This window comes from Lipotes vexillifer, unplaced genomic scaffold (genome assembly GCF_000442215.2).
Source record: "Lipotes vexillifer unplaced genomic scaffold, Lipotes_vexillifer_v1.1 scaffold1103, whole genome shotgun sequence".
Taxonomy (NCBI): Eukaryota; Metazoa; Chordata; class Mammalia; order Artiodactyla; family Lipotidae; genus Lipotes; species Lipotes vexillifer.
In genome coordinates this window covers 614,888-634,234 of record NW_006775759.1, presented here as the reverse complement: position 1 = coordinate 634,234, position 19,347 = coordinate 614,888, and the positions used below count along the sequence as shown (strand labels likewise).

Below are 19,347 nucleotides of genomic sequence, written 5' to 3'. Positions count from 1 at the left end.
AGTCTCCTGACCTTCCTGATTGGAAGGGAAACTCTGACTAGAAAGAGTATGCTCTACACTACTTCTTGTCTAGTTCCTTTAGATAATATGTAATAATTCTTATATGCTGGACCCAAAATGATGTTAGATATTTAGGAAATATTCAATATGATCATTACTGAAAATAGTTAATCATTATGTTCCTAAGGCCTCAAACAGCATCTCAATTTGTTGAGCTGAAAGCAATGAATGAAGTAAAGCACTAAGTCTTTAATGGTAGCAACTTCCATGTGTTTATTTGTTTATCCTCTCTTTTTAAAGAATAGATTATTTTAAACCTTAATTCTAAATCATGTGGCACATTTGGGGGTGAGTCTTTGATCTTTGACTTGATAAGCTGAGGAATGGATAAGAACCCAGAAGAGTAGGAGAGGAATCTGTTCAAATCAGTGGCTGGATTAATTCAGATGGACCTTATCAAGGTTTCCAGCCCCTGTTAAAAAAACAACAAAAAAAACACTACTCTTTCTTTTTCTTCTTTGCAGTTTTACCAAACTTCCAGTAACAAAACAGGTAACATTTAGTGACCAGGAATATAAAAGTTGCCACGTATGCTAGCAGGAACCCAATCACATCTAAAGAATTGTACTGGTACCAGGTGAGGTTGTGGATGGCTGGCCGAAGGTGTTTGGCTCCTTTGTGGCGCATGATAAACTCAATCCAGAAGACTGCTCGGTCCAGGGGCTTCATAGGCTGATCATGGTGAATTCTTGATAACTTCATAGCATTCTCTTTATAGCTAAGGGTTAAATAAATATGTAGATACTCACTTGAAAAATTTGTTAAGGACATGAAATACCTAAAAGTTTTATATATTATCAAAGGTATATTACATAATTATTAATACATTATTTCATAAATATATCACTAAGGGCACAGAATGCACATGAAAGTTTGTTTCCTCTTGAGATATTTCTAGATAAGGTGTTCTATCAGCTGGAATTCATTGGATGTTTCATAGTCTTAGTAATGATTGGAGGTAGGGGAGAAAATAATTTCTAATTGGAAGTAGGATTTTAAAAGTTCAGAAATAGGAATGTAGAATAGGTAGGTTGAGAATATAGAATTTGATCTCATTTGCTGAGTGTGGTATTGGGAACATGATAGTGACAGGAAGCAGCATTGAGGGATAGGTCTATGAGAAAGGAACCCCTTTCCCTTCCCCCCCAACCTTCCCCAGGTTCTATCTGGAGTGTTAGTGTTAACAAGAAGCTAGTCTTCAACAGTAGCAAGAAAGATTTCAGTCTGTGATCTTCATGGCCCTGATATTTCAATTGAAAACAAAAAGCTTAATATGACCCTATGGGCAAGAAGTAGGGCCTGAGATTGAGTAGATGCTGGAAACTTTGCTTCAAGCAACAGAGGGATGCAAATGCAGTGGTGAGAGGGGAAAATGGCAATAACTAGAACACTAACCCTTCTAATTTTAGTCAAGGAACAGAAGACCAGTCCCTGGTTTTGGTTTAAGTTTTTGAATGGCTGACTTAGAAAAAGGATTTCCTTGGGTTTGTGAAGGGCATGAAGAAGGGAGGTTATTCTTCCACACTGAAGTGCAGTCACCATTGATGGAGAATACAGAACATTAAATTATAGAAAATAGTGGAACAGCATGTAGACATTTCGGAGGAAGATAATTGTGGCTAAAATATATATATATATATATATATATATATATATATATATACACAAAGTCCTGTTGCTCTTTGGTTAAAAAAAAACACTACAGGCTTTTATTAATACACAAGAATTTAAGGAGTAAATACCTCTGGATATATCTCAGGAAAACAAGGAGACAACAACAACAAAAGCTCCAAGACACAGAAATAAAATATTTGTCAGATAAAAAAATAATAAAAACAAAATCATTCAGGAATAGAAATACTGTAATAAAACACGAATTACATCAAGTCCATATAAACACCAAACTAATGCTAAACAATGTTGGAAATGTGGTCATGGACAAGATGTGTGTGTTGTAAGCTTTGATAATGTTGTAATGATAATACACCTAACAGAAATTAACATGTGATGTTTAAGAGACATGGACTGGAAGTTGAGAATTGACAAGTAAAAGTCATTCTATACTGACCAAAATTGGAAACATTTACAAAATAATTATTCTAATCTCTAATGTCAAAATTTGTTCATAGATTTATATGAAGTTTTTAGTAATAATTTATCTGATATTAAAGAAATATTTATCCAAAGCCTGGTAATACTTTTAATTTTAATGTTTTTTCCTCACAGAATATATTTATTTGATTTTTATGAGAAAGAATAACATAATAAATACAATAATTCATCATTAGGAATTTATTTATCTATGATTATAGCTAACCTTCATGTTGTACAAAGTTCCCCACAATTTATTCACTGAAGTAAGTTTCAATTTACTGAAAGTTTTAAATTTTGTATAACATCTCTTCATTCCTCCAAATCCTAGCTCCTGGTAACCACCACTCTAGTATCTGTTTCTGTGCATTTCACCTTTTATATACAAATATAAGTGCTATCATACAGTATTTTTCCTTCTCTGACTTATTTCATTTAGCATGATGCCATATTATCACAAATGGAAAGATTTCCTATTTTCTCTTTGCTGAATAATATTCCTTTATATACATATACCACATATTCTCTATCCTTTCATCCACTGACAGAAACTTAGGTTGTTTTCATATTTGGCTATTGTGAACAATGCTGCAATGAACATGGGAGTGAAGATATCTCTCCCATATTCTGTTTTTTTTCCCTTTAGATACATACCCAGAAGTAGGATTACTGGAGAGTGTAGTAGTTCTATTTATAATCCTTTGAGGAGCCTCCATACTTCTTTTTTATAGTCACTGCACCATTTGCATTCCCACCAAGAGTGCACTAGAGTTTCCCTTTCTTCATATCCTCACCAACAGTTGTTATAACTTGTCTTTAATTTTTTTTTAAATAGATCTTTACTGGAGTATAATTGCTTCACAATACTGTGTTAGTTTCTGTTGTACAACAAATTGAATCAGCCATATGCATACATATAACCCCATATCCCCTCCCTCTTGAGCCTCTCTCCCAACCTCCCTATCCCACCCCTCTAGGTCATCGCAAAGCACCAAGCTGATCTCCCTGTGCTATGCTGCTGCTTCCTACTAGCTAATTATTTTACATTTCGTAGTGTATATATGTCGCTGCTACTCTAACTTCACCCCAGCTTCCCCCTCCCCCGCCGTGTCCTCAGGTTCATTCTCTATGTCTACATCTTTATTCCTGCCCTGCCACTAGGTTCATCAGTACCATTTTTTAAAAATTCCATATATATGCGTTAGCATACGGTATTTGTTTTTCTCTTTCTGACTTATTTCACTCTGTATGACTGTATGATTCTAGGTCCATAAACCTCACTACAAATAACTCAGTTTTGTTTCTTTTTATGGCTAATATTGCATTGTATATATGTGCAACAACTTCTTTGTCCATTCATCTGTCAATGGGAATTTAGGTTGCTTCCATGTCCTGGCTATTGTAAATAGGGCTGCAATGAACACTGTGGTACATGTCTATTTTTGAATTATGGTTTTCTCAGGGTATATGCCCAGGAGTGGGATTGCTGGGTCATATAATAGTTCTATTTCTAGTTTTTAAAGGCATCTCCATATTGTTCTCCACAGTGGTTGTACAATTTACATTCCCACCAACAGTGCAAGAGGGTTGTACAATTTACATTCCCACCAACAGTGCAAGAGGGTTCCCTTTTCACCACACCCTTTCCAGCATTCATTGTTTCTAGATTTTTTGATAATGGCTATTATGACCAGTGTGAGGTGATACCTCATTGTAGTTTTGATTTTCATTTCCCTAATAATTAGTGATGTTGAGCATCTTTTCATGTGTTTGTTGGCAATCTGTGTGTCTTCTTTGGTGAAATGTCTATTTAGGTCTTCCACGCATTTTTTAACTGGATTTTTTTTTTTTTTTGATATTGAGCTCCATGAGCTGTTTGTACATTTTGGAGATTAACCCTTTGTCCATTGCTTCATTTGCAAATATTTTCTCACATTCTGAAGGTTGTCCTTACGATCATACACCATGATCAAGTGGGATTTATCCCAAGGATGCAAGGATTCTTCAGTATATGCAAATCAATCAATGTGATACACCATATCAACAAATTAAGGAATAAAAACAATATGATCATCTCCATAGATGCAGAAAAAGCTTTTGTTCAATACCCATTTATGATAAAAACTCTCCAGAAAATGGGCATAGAGGGAACCTACTCAACATAATAAAGGCCATATATGACAAACCCACAGCAAACATCACACTCAATGGTGAAAAACTGAAAGCGTTTCCTCTAAGATCAGGAACAAGACAAGGATGTCCACTCTCGCCACTTTTATTCAGCATAGTTTTGGAGGTCCTAGCCACAGAAATCAGAGAAGAAAAAGACATAAGAGTAATACAAATTGGAAAAGAAGAAGCAAAACTGTCACTGTTTGCATATGACATGATACTGTATATAGAAAATCCTATAGATACCACCAGAAAACTACTAGAACTAATCAATGAATTTGGTAAGGTTGCAGGGTACAAAATTAATGCACATAAACCTCTGGCATTCCTATATTCTAACAACGGAAATTCAGAAAGAGAAATTTAGGAAACAATCCCATTTACCATTGCAACAAAAAAAATAAAAAACCTAGGAATAAATCTACCTAAGGAGGTGAAAGACTTGTACTCAGAAAACTATAAAACTCTGATGAAAGAAATCAAAGATGACATAAACAGATGGAGAAATATACCATGTTCTTGGATTGGAAGAATCAATTTGTGAAAATGACTATACTACCCAAAGCAATCTACAGATTCAATGCAATCCTTATCAAACTAATGGCATTCTTCACAGAATTAGAACAAAAATTTTTACAATTTGTATGGAAACACAAAAGACCCCGAATAGCCAAAGCAATCTTGAGAAATAAAAACGGAGCTGGAGGAATCAGGCTCCCAGACTTCCAACTATACTGCAAAGCTACAGTAATCAAGGCAGTATGGTACTGGCACAAAAACAGAAATATAGATCAATGGTACAGGATAGAAAACCCAGAGATAGACCCGGCAACATATGGTTACCTAATTTACGACAAAGGAGGCAAGAACATACAATGGAGAAAAGACAGTCTCTTCAATAAGTGGTGCTGGGAAAACTGGACAGCTACATGTAAAAGAATGAAATTAGAACACTACCTAACACCATACACAAAAATAAACTTCAAATGGATTAAAGACCAGACACCCAAATGTAAGACCAGACACTATAAAAGTCTTCGAGGAAAACATAGGAACTCCTTGACATAAACTGCAGCAAGATTTTTTTTGACCCACCTCCTAGAGTAATGAAAATAAAAACAAAAATAAACAAATGGGACCTAATGAAACTTAAAAGCTTTTGCACAGCAAAGGAAACAATAAACAAGATGAAAAGACAATATATCTTGTCTTTTGATGGTGGCCATTCTAACAGGTGTGAGATGATACCTTATTAAGGTTTGGATTTGCATTTTCTGATGCTTAGTGACCTCAAACTGCTTTTCATGTACATGTTAGCCATTTGTGTGTCTTCTTTGGACAAATATCTATTCAGTAATTCTGCTTTATAAGAGTTCTTTATATGTTTTGTATATTAACCTCTTATCAGATATGTACTTTGCAAGTTTTTCTTCCATTTTGCCAGTTGCCTTTCATTTTGTGGATCATTTATTTTGCTGTGCAGAAGTTTTTAAGTTTGATGTAGTCCCACTTGTTGATTTTTGCATTTGTTCCTTGTGTTGCTGGTGTCATACCTAAAATATTGTTGGCAAAACCCTTGTCAAGGAATTTTTCCCCTTTGTTTTCTTCTGTGAGTTTCATGGTTTCAGGTTATGTTTTAGTCTTTAATTCATTTCTAGTCAATGATTCTAAGTGATGGAACATAGAGTTCCAAATTTCATTCTCCTGCGTATGATTATCAATTTACCCCAGTACCATTTAATGAAGAGACAACAATTTTCCTATTGATTATTCTTGGTTCTTTTTCCAAATATTATTCAACTTTGTATATGAAGGTTTGTTTCAGTGCTCTCAATCCTGTCCTTTGGTCTATGTGTCTATTTTTATGCCAATACCATACTTTTAAATTTACTATAGCTTTCCAGTATAGTTTGAAGTAGAAAGTGGGATGCCTTCAGCTTCAATCTTCTTTCTTAGGACTTCTTTGGCTATTTGAGATATTTTGTGGCTTCATACAAATTTAGGATTGTTTTTTCTATTTCTGTGCCCCAAAAGGCTTTAGAAGCTGGTCACTCAGTTCCCTCTTACTTTCCTGGTGAGGAACTCTTTCTAGCTGGGAAGTTCTCTGTTGGTGCTGAGCAATGCTGGCCTGGGGATGGGATGATGCAGGCATAAATAAGCTGTCTTCACTGTTCTTGTGTGATTATTCTCAGAGATTTTTTGTTCCACATTGTTGCTAAAATTTCTTAAGTGAACTTTAGAGCTCTCCCAGAGATATTTTTGTTCATGGATAGTGTCTAATTGTTGATGTTTGTCAGGGGACAGGGAGGCTGGGGTCTTCTATGTCTCCATTTGGAGCTCTCAGTTTTACTTCATTGATTTTCTCTTGAAATATTTTTAATTAAAAAGTAGCATGATCCCATTTTTATAAGATTATTTTTCTTTTCTATTTATAAATTAGCACAAGGAAATAGCTGAGGTAATATTTCTACTGGTAATTGGTTATAGCTACATGAGGAGAGTTAAGTGGGTTTTCATTTTTATCTTCTTATGTTTTTCTCATATTGCCTAAATTCTTTATAATGGTAATATCTGCAATTTTATTTATTTATTTATTTATTTATTTATTTATTTATTTATTTATTGCGGTACGTGGGCCTCTCACTGTTGTGACCTCTCCCGTCGCGGAGCACAGGCTGCAGACGCGCAGCCTCAGTGGCCATGGCTCACGGGCCCAGCCGCTTGCGGCATGTGGGATCCTCCTGGACCGGGGCACGAACCTGCGTCCCCTGCATCGGCAGGCGGACTCTCAACCACTGCGCCACCAGGGAAGCCCTTGCAATTTTTAAGAAATAAACAATAAACACTATTATTAAAAATAATAATATTTAGTAATAGCTTAGTTTATTTAAATAAATTTAGTATTTCTTTGAGATTGTACCTTTTTGCCCAGTAATCTATTGCCCAGGTGAATCTAAATGCATTCATAAAATTTGAAAGGTATAAGCCAATCATATTTAATGTTAGCCAGTCCCAGGTGATTATGTAAAAGTAATCAATTTAGTAGAATAAAACAAGTTACTCCTTTTAAAATACTGATGCTTCTCAGGAAAGAATATATTCTATACTCACGAGGGGTTGTTAATAACTGCTTTCAAAGTGTTAAGCAGATTGGAACTTGTCATTCTTTGCAAGTCTACTTCAACAGCTGCCCCTTTGGCTTTTATACGAGCAATATTATCATGCTGATCACCAAACAAGGGAATTCCCACCATAGGGACCCCATGGTAAATAGCTTCATAGATCCCATTGGTTCCACAGTGAGTAATAAAAGCTCTGGTTTTGGGATGACCTAAAAAGAAAAAATATATATCATTATTCTATGTTGTAAGAGTTTCAGAAACAGAAAATCATGACACCTGTATAAATAATTAATTCAATTATGGAGCATCTTCTATATAATTCTGTGCCATGAGGCCATATGTAAATTCCTATAAACTCTAAAGAAGGCAGCAATTGATTATTCCATGCTAAGCAGCAACTCGTGATTCCAGCAATTAAATGATCCAATAAGCCTCTGAAATGTTTGCACAGAGTTAAATGATGAAAAATACTTGCCTTTGGACAAGTTTTTGGGGTGAGAATTCTTTAGTAAACAGGACTGAGGGATTTAAGAAAAAAATGCTTCTGTGGATGGGGAAGGGCATATGTGCAGGGTTTCAATGTGAGAATGGCTAGAAAGATAGATGAGGGCAAGGTCATGAGGTTTCTGTTTAGGAAAATGGAATTTGCCCTTTATTTTGAGTAATATGGAACCATTTATAACATTATAGTTGGTGAAATAGTTTATCAGATTTTTTTCAAATAGTTATAGGGAGGAAAAGAAAAGAGAGGTGGGAGAAAATGGATACAGAGTCAGGACGATGCTGAAATATTCTATACAAAAGTTAATGAGAGCCTGATCTAAAGGTACTTTCCTTGACTCTGATTCTGAGGAGGGAGAGATTGTATCATAAATGTGAAATTTCATATTTATGTTAGAACTTCTATCCTTGACTAAAGTCTAGTCAAACTCCTCTGAACTCTCTTCTCAACTAGGCCCTGATTTGGGGGTTTATTTGTTTATCTCTGCATTTCCCAATTTTAGCAAGCATCTTACTAAGTCCGTTTAGCGAGACTCTTCCAGCCTGAAATCTGATCACCCTATGTAGCTATTGCTTCATACTTCACCATCCCCCAAGTGATGTTTGCCTTCAGCAAGAATCTGATTCAGGCAGTTTTGCCAGGGTACCCCCTTGCCCCTGAGGTTTCCTTAGTAATCTTCCATCCAGTGACACCCCCCACTCTGAACTTTGCCTACAAATTTCCCACTTTTCCATTTTGCACTCAGAGTTGAGCCCAATCTCTCTGACTTACTGTAGAAGTCCATTGCAGTAGTAGCTATACGTATCATGATGGTTTTGAATAATGTGTGCCTTACAGTCTTTATCAAGTGCCATTTATAATTTTTTCTTTAACAAGCTTCACAAGAAATGTGAAGAAGACATCAAGGTTTTTTTGTTGTTGTTGTTTATTCCTTATTTTGAATAGAAATTTGTTGGATTTATTTGTTATTGAGTAATCATTCAGATTATCTCTCATTCACTTCCATTTAATTTTGCTTCTCTTTGGTCTTACCAAGAAGATCATTCTGTGGAATCCACTCATATAGTTGGGTATTGGCTCCTAAAGTTTCTGGTTTCTTTCCTGTGTATCTCCATAGGACCTGTTAAGATAAATGCCTTTACTCTAGAAAATTTTTAGAATCACATCCTATCAGAAGGAAGCAACTGACTTAGAATTGATCTGGTTCGGTGCCTCCAGGTAATACACAAGCAAACTGAGGCCTGAAGTGATTAAGTAATAAATGTTTTTAAACCGTTGATGCTATAACCATGTTTACAAATGCTTGCAATAATCCTAATCGATAGGCTATCATTATCAGGTTAATTCTTACTTAGGAGATGAAGAAAAAAGATAACCTGTACCTGAAACAATTACATAGTGGTGTTACTAAGCCATTCTGGTAAAGGCGATTTTTGAAACAGTTTTCAGAGGCAAAGGGGAGAGATGTTATTTACCCCACTAAGAAACTGTTAGTGCTTTGACCTTTGTTTTATATATATATGTATGTGTGTCTGTGTGTATATATATATATATATATATATATATACACACACACACACACACACACATTAATATAGAATCAAGCATTGCCTTTTTTAATTATAGTAAAATATACATAATGATATTTATCATTTTAAAGTATTGTAAGTATAGAATTTGGTGGCATTAAATACATCTATAATGTTTGTAACCATAAGCACTATCTATACCCCAGATATTTTCATCTTCCCTAACATAGACTCTGTACCATTAAGCAGTAACTCCCTATTTCCTCCACTCCCTAGCCCCTGGTAAAGTACATTCTACTTCCTGTCTCTTTGAATTTGACTACTCTAGACATCTGATATAAGTGGAATCATACAGTATTTGTCCTTTTCCCATTTAACATTATTTCACTTAGCATTGTCTTCAAGGTCATGCATGTTGTACCATGCCAGAATTTCCTTTCTTTTTAAGGCTGAATAATATTCTGTTTTGTGTGTATATCACATTTTCTTTATCCACTCATTTACTATTGTGAATAATGTTGCTGTGAACATTGGTGCGCAAGTATTTGTTTGAGCCCCTGATTTCAATTCTTTTGGCTATATAGCCAGGATTAGAATTATTGGGTTATATGATAGCTCTTTGTTTAATTTTCTGAGGAACCACAAAAATGTTTTCCAGAGAAGATGCATGATTTTGCTCTTCTACTGGCAATGCAGGAGGTCTCATTTCTCCATTAACACTTGTATTTTCTTTCTTTCTTTTTTTTTAATAATAGCTGTCCTATGTGAAGTGGTATCTCTTTGTTCTTTGATTTGCATTTCCCTAATGATTAATGATGTTGAGCATCTTTTCATATACTTATTGACCACTTGTATATCTTCTTTGGAGAAATGTCTATTCACGTACTTTCCCCTTTTTCAATTGGGTTTTTGTTGCTGTTGTTGAGCTGTAGGAGTTCTTTATGTATTGTGCATGTTAATTCCTTGTCAGCGATATGATTTGCAAAGATTTTCTCCCCATCTGTACATTGTATTTTACTTTCTTGATAGTATTTTTTGATGCACAAAAGTTCTGCATTTGATGTAGTCCAATTTGATGTAGTCCAATTTATTTATTTATTTATTTACTTTTTTTGCTTATGCTTTGGTGTTATATCTATGAAATCCTGACATAATCCAATGTGATAAAGTTTTACCTGAGAATTTTCTTGGGAAAGTGTTACAGTTTTACTGCTAAAGTTTGTCTCTGATCCATTTTCAGTTAACTTTTGCATATGGTGTAGGGTAAGGATCCAACTTCAGTCTTTTGCATGTGGATATCAAGATTTTATCAGCATTATTTGTTGAGAAGACACTGTCCTTTCCCCAATTGAATGGTCTTGCACTCTTGTTGAAAATCAGTTGAACATATATATGAGGATTAATTTCTGCATTTTCTTCTGTTCCATTGGGTTATATGCCTGTCCTTCTTCCAGTATAACAGTGTTAATTTACTGTAGGTATTATAGCATATTTCTAATTTTAATGTTTGAAAATGTGGCTCCTTTAACTTTGTTGTTTTTCAAGATTTTTTAGTCTGATTGTAGTTCTTATAGTTCCATATGAGGTTGAGGATTGGATTACTCATTTCTATAAAAAAGGCTGTTAGAGTTTTGATAGGCATTGCATTAATCTGTAGATTGCTTTGGATAGTATTGACACTTAACCATGTTAAGTGTTCCTATCTATGAACATGGGATGACTTTCCAAGTATTTAGGTATTCTTTAATTTCTTGCAGCAATAATGTTTTGTGGTTTTCAGCAGCAAATATTTTACTTCCTTGATTAGGTTCATTCTTAAATATTTGTTTTGTTGTTCTTGTAAATGGAATTAAAAAAAATTTCATGTTCAGAGTGTTCATTGATGTTTATATAAACAAAACTGATTTTTGTGTGTTAATTTTGTATTCTGCACTTTTGTTAAGTTTGGTAATTAGTTCTAGTAGCTTTTTATGAATTCTTTAGATTTTCTATGCATAAGATCATGTCATCTGCAAATACACATTGTTTTACCTCTCTCTTTCCAATTTGGATGCCTTTCATTTCTTTTTCCTGTAAAATCCCCATGCTAAAACTTCTAGTATAAGGTTATATAACAGCAGTGAAACAATACATCCTTGTATTGTTCCTGACCTTAGTTTCCACCATTGAGTATGATATTAGCTGTGGGTTTTTCAGAAATACCCTGTATCATATTGAGGGCTTTTCCCTCTATTCCTAGTTTCTTGAGAGTTTTTATCAGGAGAGAATGTTGGATTTTCTCAACTTCCTTTTCTGTGTAAGTTGAAATGATCATTTGATAGTGTTTTTATTTCCCCTTCATTATAATCATGTAATGTATTACATTGATTGATTTACTTTTGGTAAATCAATGAATGTAATATTTATTTACTTTGCATAAATACTATTTTACTATGGTGAATACTTTTTTCAACATTTTAGCGGATCTGATCTGCAAATATTTTCTTGAGTATTTTAATATCTATATTTAGAAATGATCATGGTCCGTAATTTTATTCTTGTGTGATGTCTTTATCTGGCTTTTGTATCAGAGAACATCTGGCCTCATAGAGTAATTTATTGTTGCCTTCTTTCCACATTTTTGGAATATTTGAAAAGAATTACCTTAATTATTCAATTCATTAAACATTTGGTAGAATTTACCATTGATGTTATCTGACCCTGATTTTACCTTTTTGGCAGGTCTTTGATTACTAATTCAGTTTCTTAATTTGATATAGGTCTGTTGAAGTAATCTGTTTCTTTTTTAGTCAGTGTAAGTAGAGTTTTTCAAGGCATTTATGCACTTCTTCTAGATTGTCTAATTTTTGTTGTGCAACTTTTCATAATATCCTCTTTTATATTCCAATTTTATGAGATATAATTGACATACAGCACTGTGTAAGTTTAATGTGTACAGCATTATGATTCTACTCACATACATTATGAAATGATTCTCACAGCAGGTATAACATTAAAGAAATTAAAAAAAATTTTTTCTTGACATGAAAACTCTTAGGATTTACTCTCTTAGCAATTTTCACATATAAAGTACAGCAGTGTTACCTAAATTTATGATGTATATTGCATCTCTAGTATTTATTTATCTTATAACTGGAAGTTTGAACCTTTTAACCACCTTCTTCCAATTGTCCCTTCCCCAATCCCCTGACTCTGATAACCACAAATCTGATCTGTCTTTCTGTGAGTTTGTTTCTTTTTTGTTTTTGAAGTAAAACTGACCTACAACACTATGATAGTATCTGTTACACAACATAGTGATTTGGTATTTCTATATGTGTCAAAATGATTATCACGATAAGTCTAGTTACAACATGTGAAGATATTACATAGTTATTGTCCATATTCCTCACACTGTACTTAGCAAAATACATACATATATATGTAAAATACTTGATGAAGTTGCTGATCTCTTAAGATTAAATGCATTTTAAACAACCTTGCCTTTTTACTTCCCTCACCACACTTACTGTTTTTGACATCATATTTTAAATCTTTTTGTTTGTGTATCCCTTATCTAGTTATTGTGAGTATACGTGATTGTATAATTTTGTCTTTTATCCTTCCTTCTAGCTTAATACATGGCTGATTTACTGACTTTGCAGTATATTTGCCTTTACCAATGAGATTTTTCTTTTTGTAATTTTTACGTTTTTAGTTGTGGGCTTTTCTTTCTGACTTAGAGAAGTCCCCTTAACTTTTCTTGTAAACCTAGTTTGGTGGTGCTGAACTCTCTTAGCTTTTGGTTGCTTGTAAAACTTTTGAACTCTCCATCAAATCTGAATGAGAGCCTTACTGGGTAGAATATTCTTGGTTGTAAGTTTTCCCCTTTCATTATTTTAAATATATCCTGCCACTCCCTTCAGGCCTGCAGTGTTTCTGCTGACTAGTCAGCTTTTAGCCTTATGGGAGTTTCCTTGTACTTAACTTGTTCCTTTTTCCTTGGGCTTTTAAAATTCTCTCTTTATGTTTTATTTTTGCTATGTCATTACAACGTGTCTTGGTGTGGTCTTCTTTGGGTTCATTCTATTTGGGACTGTCTCTGCTTCCTACAATTGGATGACCATTTCCTTTCCCAAGTTAGGGAAGTTTTCAGCTATTATGACCTCAAATATGTTCTCTGCCCTTTTCTCCCTCTCTTCTCCTTCTGGAACCCCTATAATGTTAATGTTAGTATGCTTGATGTTGTCACAGAGGTCTCTTAAACTGTCCTCATTACTTTTTTTTAAGAGTTCACATATTAACAGATTTAATGTTTTAATATAACATCCTCACCAATTCTCTTTCTATCGAAATTTCAACTTGGGGTCTACAAGTTATGGGTGTCTAATTTTCCACTTCACAGTAATGCTAAAGATTTCTTTTTTTTTTTCTTTTAATCTTTATTGGAGTATAATTGCTTTACAATGGTGTGTTAGTTTCTGCTTTATAACAAAGTGAATCAGCTATACATATACATATATCCCCATATCTCCTCTCTCTTGCATCTCCCTCCCTCCCACCCTCCCTATCCCACCCCTCTAGGTGGTCACAAAGCACCGAGCCGACCTCCCTGTGCTATGTGGCTGCTTCCCACTAGCTAACTATTTTACATTTGGTAGTGTATATAAGTCCATGCCACTCTCTCACTTCGTCTTAGCTTACCCTTCCTCCTCACCATGTCCTCAAGTCCATTCTCTACGTCTGCGTCTTTATTCCTGTCCTGCCCTTAGGTTCTTCAAAACCATTTTTTTCTTTTTTTTTTTTCCTTGCGTTATGCGGGCCTCTCACTGTTGTGGCCTCTCCCATTTGCGGAGCACAGGCTCCGGACGCGCAGGCTCAGTGGCCATGGCTCACGGGCCCAGCCGCTCCGCGGCACGTGGGATCCTCCCGAAACGGGGCACGAACCCGCGTCTCCTGCATCGGCAGGCGGACTCTCAAGCACTGCGCCACCAGGGAAGCCCCATTTTTTTCTTTTTTTAGGTTCCATATATATGTTAGCATATGGTATTTGTTTTCCTCTTTCTGTCTTACTTCACTCTATATGACAGACTCTAGGTCCATCCACCTCACTACAAATAACTGAATTTCGTTTCCTTTTATGTATATATGTGCCACATCTTCTTTATCCATTCAACTGTCGATGGACACTTAGGTTGCTTCCATGTCCTTGCTATTGTAAACAGAGCTACAATGAACATTGTGGTACATGACTCTTATTTTTTTTAATTTTTGTATTTTATTTAATTTATTTTTTATACAGCAGGTTCTCATTAGTTATCCATTTATACATATTAGTGTATGTATCTCAATCTCAATTCATCACACCACTCCCCTCCACCACTTTCTCCGCTTGGTGTCCATACATTTGTTCTCTACATCTGTGTCTCTCTTTCTGCCCTGCAAACTGGTTCATCTGTACCATTTTTCTAGGCTCCACATTTATGCGTTAATATACAACATTAGCTTTTCTCTTTCTGACTCACTTCACTCTGTATGACAGTCTCTATGTCCATCCACCTCACTGCAAATAACTCAATTTCTTTACTTTTTATGGTGAGTAATATTTCATTGTATATGTGTACAACATCTTCTTTATCCATTCATCTGTTAATGGGCATTTAGGTTGCTTCCATGACCTGGCTCTTGTAAATAGTGCTGCAATGACCATTGGGGTGCATGTATCTTTCTGAATTATGGTTTCCTTTGGGTATATGCCCAGTAGTGGGATTGCTGGGTCATATGGTAATTGTATTTTTAGTTTTATATGGAATCTCCATACTGTTCTCCATAGTGGCTGTATCAATTTACATTACCACCAACAGTGGAAGAGGGTTCCCTTTTCTCCACACCCTCTCCAGCATTTATTGTTTGTAGATTTTTTGATGATGGTCATTCTGACCTGTGTGAGGTGACATCTCATTGTAGTTTTGATTTGCATTTCTCTAATGATTGGTGATGTTGAGCATCCTTTCATGTGTTTGTTGGCCATCTGTATATCTTCTTTGGAGAAATGTCTATTTTGGTATTCTGCCCATTTTTGGATTGGGTTTTTGTTTTTTTGATATTGAGCTGCATGAGCTGCTTGTAAATTTTGGAGATTAATCCTTTGTCACTTTCTTCAAATACAAATATTTTCTTCCAGACTGAGGGTTGTCTTTTCATCTTGTTTATGGTTTCCTTTGCTGTGCAAAAGCTTTTAAGTTTCATTAGGTCCCATTTTTTTTTTTTTTTATTTCCATTTCTCTAGGAGGTGGGTCAAAAAGGATCTTGCTGTGATTTATGTCATAGAGTGCTGTGCCTATGTTTTCCTCTAAGAGTTTTATAGTGTCTGGCCTTAAATTTAGGTCTTTAATTCATTTTGAGTTTATTTTTGTGTATGGTATTAGGGAGTGTTCTAATTTCATTCTTTTACATGTAGCTGTCCAGTTTTTCCAGCACCACTTATTGAAGAGTCTGTGTTTCCCCCATTGTATGTTCTTACCTCTTTTATCAAAGATAAGGTGACCATATGTGTGTTGGTTTACCTCTGGGCTTTCTATCCTGTTCCATTGATCTATATTTGTTTTTGTGCCAGTATCATACTGTCTTGATTACTGTAGCTTTGTATTATAGTCTAAAGTCCAGGAGCCTGATTTCTCCAGCTGTTTTTCTTTCTCAAGATTGCTTTAGCTATTCAGGATCTTTTGTGTTTCCATACAAATTGTGAGATTTTTTATTCTAGGTCTGTGAAAAATGCCACTGATAGCTTGATAGGGATTTCATTGAATCTATAGATTGCTTTGTCTAGTATAGTCATTTTCACAATGTTGATTCTTCCAATCCAAGAACATGGTATATCTCTCCATCTTTTTTTTTTTTTCCTGTTCAGCTTCAGTGTTTTCCAGTACTTTATCTTTCAGCTCACTGCTCTCTTTCTCTGTCTCGTCTAATCTGCTATTGATTCCTTCTAGTGTATTTTTCATTTCATTTTTTGTATTATTCATCTCCATTTTATTTTTCTTTATATTTTCTAACTCTTTGTTAAAAACTTCTAACTTCTCACTCTGTTCATCTAATCTTCTCCTGAGTTCTTTGAACATCTTTACAGTCATTACATTGAACTCTGTATTAAGTAGATTTTTATATGCACTTCACTTAGTTCTTTTTTTAGGGTTTCATATTGTTGCTTCATTTGGAACATATTCCTCTGTCACCTTATTTCATCTAATTTGCTGATTTTTTTAAAATATATCTGGTAGGTTGGTTACATTGCCTGACATTGGAGAAGTGACCTTTTGCAGGAGACATCCTATGTGTCCAAGCACTGCACTGTCCTCTAGTAATGAAAGCTATATGCTGTAGGGCAGCTCCAATTTGGACTTTATGGGATCTTCTGTGTTGTGTGTTGGCTACTATCATTTAGGTCTTTAATCCATTTTGAGTTTATTTTTGTGTATGGTGTTAGGGAGTGTTCTAATTTCATTCTTTTACATGTAGCTGTCCAGTTTTTCCAGCACCACTTATTGAAGAGTCTGTGTTTCCCCCATTGTATGTTCTTACCTCCTTTATCAAAGATAAGGTGACCATATGTGTGTTGGTTTACCTCTGGGCTTTCTATCCTGTTCCATTGATCTATATTTGTTTTTGTGCCAGTATCATACTGTCTTGATTACTGTAGCTTTGTATTATAGTCTAAAGTCCAGGAGCCTGATTTCTCCAGCTGTTTTTCTTTCTCAAGATTGCTTTAGCTATTCAGGATCTTTTGTGTTTCCATACAAATTGTGAGATTTTTTATTCTAGGTCTGTGAAAAATGCCACTGATAGCTTGATAGGGATTTCATTGAATCTATAGATTGCTTTGTCTAGTATAGTCATTTTCACAATGTTGATTCTTCCAATCCAAGAACATGGTATATCTCTCCATCTTTTTTTTTTTTTCCTGTTCAGCTTCAGTGTTTTCCAGTACTTTATCTTTCAGCTCACTGCTCTCTTTCTCTGTCTCGTCTAATCTGCTATTGATTCCTTCTAGTGTATTTTTCATTTCATTTTTTGTATTATTCATCTCCATTTTATTTTTCTTTATATTTTCTAACTCTTTGTTAAAAACTTCTAACTTCTCACTCTGTTCATCTAATCTTCTCCTGAGTTCTTTGAACATCTTTACAGTCATTACATTGAACTCTGTATTAAGTAGATTTTTATATGCACTTCACTTAGTTCTTTTTTTAGGGTTTCATATTGTTGCTTCATTTGGAACATATTCCTCTGTCACCTTATTTCATCTAATTTGCTGATTTTTTTAAAATATATCTGGTAGGTTGGTTACATTGCCTGACATTGGAGAAGTGACCTTTTGCAGGAGACATCCTATGTGTCCAAGCACTGCACTGTCCTCTAGTAATGAAAGCTATATGCTGTAGGGCAGCTCCAATTTGGACTTTATGGGATCTTCTGTGTTGTGTGTTGGCTACTATGAGTACTTGGCTCTTCTGAAAGTAATCCTCACTCGCCTTCAAAGCCAGTGTTCTGGAGGCTTGACTTCCTGGTGCAGGAGATGTGTGCTGGGGAGCCCAATGTTTGGCTCAAACTGTTCACACCTTGGAAACAACCTCTGCTAATTTTCTCACTTGGAATTATGAATTTTTTTTTTTATAGATGACTTTTATTTTATTTTATTTTAATTTTTATTGAGGTATAGTTGATTTACAATGTTGTGTTAGTTTCATGTGTACAGCAAAGTGAATCTGTTATGCATATACATATATCCATTCTTTTTTAGATTCTTTTGTCATATAGGCCATTACAGAGTATTGAGTAGAGTTCCATGTGTTATGCAGTAGGTCCTTATTAGTTATCTATTTTATATATAGTAGTGTATATGTGTCAGTCAGTCTTCCAATTTATCCCTCCCCCACTCTTACTCCCCTGTAACCATAAGTTTATTTTCTACATCTGTAACTTTATTTCAGTTTTGTATTGGGTTAGCCAAAAAGTTCTTTTGGGTTTTTCCATAACATCATATGAAAAACCCAAAAGAACTTTTTGGCCAAGCCAATAGATAAGGTCACTTGAAGCCTTTTTTTAGATTCCACATGTAAACGATATCATGATATTTGTCTTTCTCTGACTCACTTCACTCAGTATGCCAATCTCCAGGTCCAACCACGTTGCTGCAAATGGCATTATTTTGTTCTTTTTTTGGTTCTTTGTTCTTTTCTCTTAACCATACTGCTTCTCCATCACTCCTATATGGCTCATTGTGGTTCCTTCTTTATATCTTTATTTGTAGAAGATCTTTTCTGCTCATCTTCTTTTTCTCATCAGTAGTTGCTCTGCAAATCAGAGCTATTTTTGTGTGCCTGTGAGAAGAGGTGAGATTGGGGTTTTCCTACTCTTCCATCTTGGCCACACCTCCATCATATCCTCTGATAATATGTTTATCTCTGTACAGCCATTAGTAATCTACCTAGGTTCATTTCTGATTTTAATTCTTTGCGTATACCTGATTTTTCCTCTTTGCGAATCTAGCTAAAGTTTTGATAATTTTGCTGACTTTTTCAGAGAACCAGCCTTTGGTTTTATTGATTTTCTCTGTTTTGTTTATCTCTGCTCTAGTCTCTATTAGTTCTTTCCTTCTGCTAGCTTTTGGTTTAGTTTGTCCTCTTTTTATAGTTCTTTAAAATATAAGATTAAGTAATTGATTTTAGATCATTATTCTTTTTCAATGTAGGTACTTGCAGCTATAATTTTCTCTGAACTCTGCTTCCTCTGCATCTCTTGCTTTGGTCTCTTGTGTTTTCATTCATTTAAACAAATATTTTCAGATTACTTTTGTAACTTATTCTTTGACCTATTGATGGTTAACTGCAGT

At 34.9% G+C, this 19,347-nt stretch overlaps 1 protein-coding gene across 1 annotated transcript in view; it reads right to left on the bottom strand.

Annotated features, from left to right (window-relative positions):
* Positions 1-253: 253 nt before the first annotated feature.
* Positions 254-19,347, bottom strand: part of LOC103078627 (UDP-glucuronosyltransferase 2C1-like) — a 36,623-nt gene continuing 17,529 nt past the window's right edge. The window contains exons 4-6 of the mRNA XM_007450175.1: positions 8,980-9,067; positions 7,435-7,654; positions 254-778 (exon numbers count right to left, since the gene is read on the bottom strand). Of these exons, the coding sequence (XP_007450237.1) occupies positions 499-778; positions 7,435-7,654; positions 8,980-9,067 (588 nt within the window). The 3' untranslated portion in view covers positions 254-498. The remainder of the gene's footprint in view (positions 779-7,434; positions 7,655-8,979; positions 9,068-19,347) is intronic.